The sequence below is a fragment of the Arachis duranensis genome, chromosome 8 (genome assembly GCF_000817695.3).
Source record: "Arachis duranensis cultivar V14167 chromosome 8, aradu.V14167.gnm2.J7QH, whole genome shotgun sequence".
Taxonomy (NCBI): domain Eukaryota; kingdom Viridiplantae; phylum Streptophyta; class Magnoliopsida; order Fabales; family Fabaceae; genus Arachis; species Arachis duranensis.
Genome location: NC_029779.3, coordinates 34,902,236 through 34,905,925, shown reverse-complemented (window position 1 = coordinate 34,905,925; position 3,690 = coordinate 34,902,236). Strand labels below are relative to the sequence as shown.

Below are 3,690 nucleotides of genomic sequence, written 5' to 3'. Positions count from 1 at the left end.
GAAGTTATGTCATAATTATTTTTTGCAAGTTTGTGCTGTTTTTCTAAATCTTAACCATAAGTAATGTGGATTCTAGATTCGTTACTAGTATCTTTCATGAAATTCTTGATATGTTTCACTTAACATGCGATCTGTACCTTATAAAGTTCCATTTTTTCTTTTTAGTCTTCTCAAGAAGAGACTACAAAACAGAAGGATGCTTTGACTATTGAAGTTACAACTCTTCGAGGAGAATTGCAACAGGTAAGAGATGATCGTGACCGCCAGTTATCTCAAGTGCAAACTTTGACTACTGAATTAGCAAAATTCAAAGATTCTTCAGAGAAGTCAGGCTCTGAACTGGGGAACTTGACTATAAAAGCAAGCGAACTGGAGGTCGGTTTTATATCCTATTTTTGTTTTCATAAATATCACAACTCGGAGCTGCTATATAGCCATGAGGTGTTTGATTTTCCTGTGCAGGTGAAATGTACCTTGCAAGATAGCAAGATAAAGGCATTACAAGAGCAGCTAGAAACTGCAGAGAAGAAACTGCAGGTAATGAGGCATAGTTTTCAATGAACATGGTAAAAGTTTCAGACTTATGATATGATGTTCTTTTTCTTCTCCTTATCAGGTTTCTGATATATCTGCAATTGAGACAAGAATAGAATTTGAAGGCCAACAAAAACTTGTAAATGAGTTACAAAGACGCTTGGCCGATGCAGAATATAAAGTTATAGAAGGGGAGAAGCTGCGGAAATCATTACACAATACTATTTTGGTAATATACTTGGCCAAAACAATAATAAGAAAGTCTAAAGTCCAGACTTTACCTTGTTAAATTTTAATCCCTCCACTTCATTTTAACAGGAACTTAAAGGGAATATCCGCGTCTTCTGTAGAGTTCGTCCTTTGTTACCGGATGAAGGTTGTAGCACAGAAGGAAAGATTATATCTTATCCCACATCCATGGAAGCTGCCGGTCGAGGCATTGAACTTACTCAAAGTGGTATGGCTCGTGGTGCTGTCATCGAAGTTGTTTCTCTTCTTATTCTTGCATGCTTTGTTTAGTTGTGTTATATATGTTGCTTCTTTTTTTAATTAGGCCAAAAGCATTCTTTTACATTCGATAAAGTTTTCGCACCTGATGCATCACAAGAGGAAGTTTTTATTGAAATTTCGCAGCTGGTGCAAAGTGCTCTTGATGGTTATAAGGTAATTTCTGTGTTCTTGCTTGGATGCATACAACTTTAGCAATTAGAACTGTTGATTCTTTGGAGTATGATCAATGAATATACTTTTCCAGGTTTGCATTTTTGCCTATGGTCAAACCGGGTCGGGAAAAACCTATACAATGATGGGCAGGCCTGGACAGCCTGAGGAAAAGGGCTTGATACCTCGCTCGCTAGAACAAATTTTCCAAACAAGACAGGCTCTGCAAGCCCAAGGCTGGAAATATGAACTTCAGGTTATATACAAAATATACTAATCCAGTATTTTCTTTTCAGTTTCTTCACTTATGTTTGATGTCTAAGTTTTTATTTCGAAACTCTTTTATAGGTATCAATGTTGGAAATATACAATGAAACGATTCGCGATCTGTTATCTACAAACAAGTCATCGGATGCAGCTCGAGTAGAAAATGGTACTCCTGGAAGTGGAAAGCAATATGCAATCAAACATGATGCAAACAAAAACACACATGTCTCTGATCTTACAGTGGTGGATGTTCAAAGTGTAAAAGAGGTTGCTTTTCTTTTGAACCAAGCTGCAAATAGCAGGTAATTAGTTCATAAGGTTCCTTCTTCCATTTCATAGCCAAGTTTTACAATGATCTTCATTCCTTTTACTTAACCACTCCTTATAACATGGACAAAACAGAATTGATAACTATTTCTATATTTCTATTGTTTCCTTTTAGATCTGTGGGGAAAACACAGATGAATGAACAATCTTCAAGGAGTCATTTTGTGTTCACGCTTCGAATATACGGTGTTAACGAGGTATGATGCTTCTCTTATAGTAATCTGAACCTTGATTCATATTCCAGTCTTAAACACTGACATGCACCTGATTATGATAGAGCACTGACCAACAAGTACAAGGAATCCTGAATCTTATTGATCTTGCCGGGAGCGAGCGTCTTTCAAAGAGTGGATCGACCGGCGACCGGTTGAAAGAAACTCAAGTATGTAAAGCCTTTTTTCCCCTTACCATCTTTTTCCATATACTTCAGCTTTTATTTATGGTGAAAACTCAGGTGAAGTTGACTTCACGTGATGTTGATACCTCAGAGTCGTTAGATATCGACTTCATGTGAAGTCGACTGCACCTGAGTTTCCACCTTTATTTATCTATTTGTTTCAAATGATTGTAATTGTAATTTTTCTGTTTCAATTGTAATTAGGCAATCAATAAGAGTCTATCATCATTAAGTGATGTTATATTTGCCTTGGCCAAGAAGGATGACCATATTCCATTCAGGAACTCAAAGCTTACATATCTACTTCAGGTACTTTTCTAGTTCTATCTTGTGTTCTTGATGGTGAATACCAAATTCATGAATAACATATTTGAATACAATGAATGTGACAGCCATGTCTAGGTGGAGACTCAAAGACATTGATGTTTGTGAACATATCTCCAGACCAGAGTTCAACGGGGGAGTCGCTATGCTCACTACGGTTTGCTTCAAGAGTCAACGCTTGTGAAATTGGTACACCTCGCCGACACATCAATGGAAGAACCTTTGACTCACGCTTGACCTATTGCTAATCGTCTTATATATATTATATACTTAGGATTAATCCCAATACCATAACCTATGTAACTTCTTTCTACCCATCAAATTGCTAAATCTATGTAATACCAATAATAAACCAAAATAACTTTGATTCTAACATCTCCATATATATATATAGTTTGTATAAAAATCAAAATTACTTAGCTTTCTAGTTTTTGTTTTTGGTCGTGGCCCAAACACACAGACTCGGGTTGGGTTCAACCCGCCCAAGCAACACACAGAGAAGTCGGTTCTCCCGGAATATGCTTGATCTGTAGTTTGGGCTTCGGCCCTGTTTCATTACAAAAAGAAAAATATACGGATCAACCATTTTCAAGTAGTTATTCATCTCCCAAAAAACAAACGGAAAAAAATATCCAGGTAAAGCATTAAAATAATTCCCTCCTGTGGGAAACTTTTTCATGATGCATCATTTTATTTTACATTTTTCTGAAATGTGTACGTTCAAGTTATCAAATACGCATAATGCGACCTACTTCTTATGTCACCTATATCTAAATTAAGGGCTGATCACTTTTTCTTGTATGGTTAAAAATAATATCAATGCTACATGGTTAGTACATATAAAATTTAAAAATATATAATTTATATTTATATTTATCAAAATTTATATATATGAATTAATATAATTTATATTTATATTTTTTAAAATTTACATATATAAATTAATAAAATTTATTTATTAAAAATAATTTATTGATCCATATTTTTCATGCTTGTTTGTCATGAATAAATTTCATTGTAATTATACTCGAGATTGTGATTATTTACGAGTATACTCCGAACAAATAAAATTTATAGAAAGAAGGTATTTGAACACTGAAAATCTGAAATAGATGTCTGGCAGTGAAAGTAAAATATATAATATAATAATAATTAATACTAAAACACTAATTTAAATAATA

The 3,690-nt window shown here is 34.4% G+C and overlaps 1 protein-coding gene across 1 annotated transcript in view; it reads left to right on the top strand.

Annotated features, from left to right (window-relative positions):
* Positions 1-2,921, top strand: part of LOC107462441 (kinesin-like protein KIN-14N) — a 4,826-nt gene extending 1,905 nt beyond the window's left edge. The window contains exons 7-17 of the mRNA XM_016081025.3: positions 166-375; positions 463-537; positions 617-763; positions 853-991; positions 1,088-1,197; positions 1,289-1,450; positions 1,543-1,763; positions 1,904-1,985; positions 2,066-2,170; positions 2,390-2,494; positions 2,578-2,921. Coding sequence (XP_015936511.1) covers positions 166-375; positions 463-537; positions 617-763; positions 853-991; positions 1,088-1,197; positions 1,289-1,450; positions 1,543-1,763; positions 1,904-1,985; positions 2,066-2,170; positions 2,390-2,494; positions 2,578-2,757 — 1,536 coding nt within the window. The 3' untranslated portion in view covers positions 2,758-2,921. The remainder of the gene's footprint in view (positions 1-165; positions 376-462; positions 538-616; positions 764-852; positions 992-1,087; positions 1,198-1,288; positions 1,451-1,542; positions 1,764-1,903; positions 1,986-2,065; positions 2,171-2,389; positions 2,495-2,577) is intronic.
* Positions 2,922-3,690: the final 769 nt, after the last annotated feature.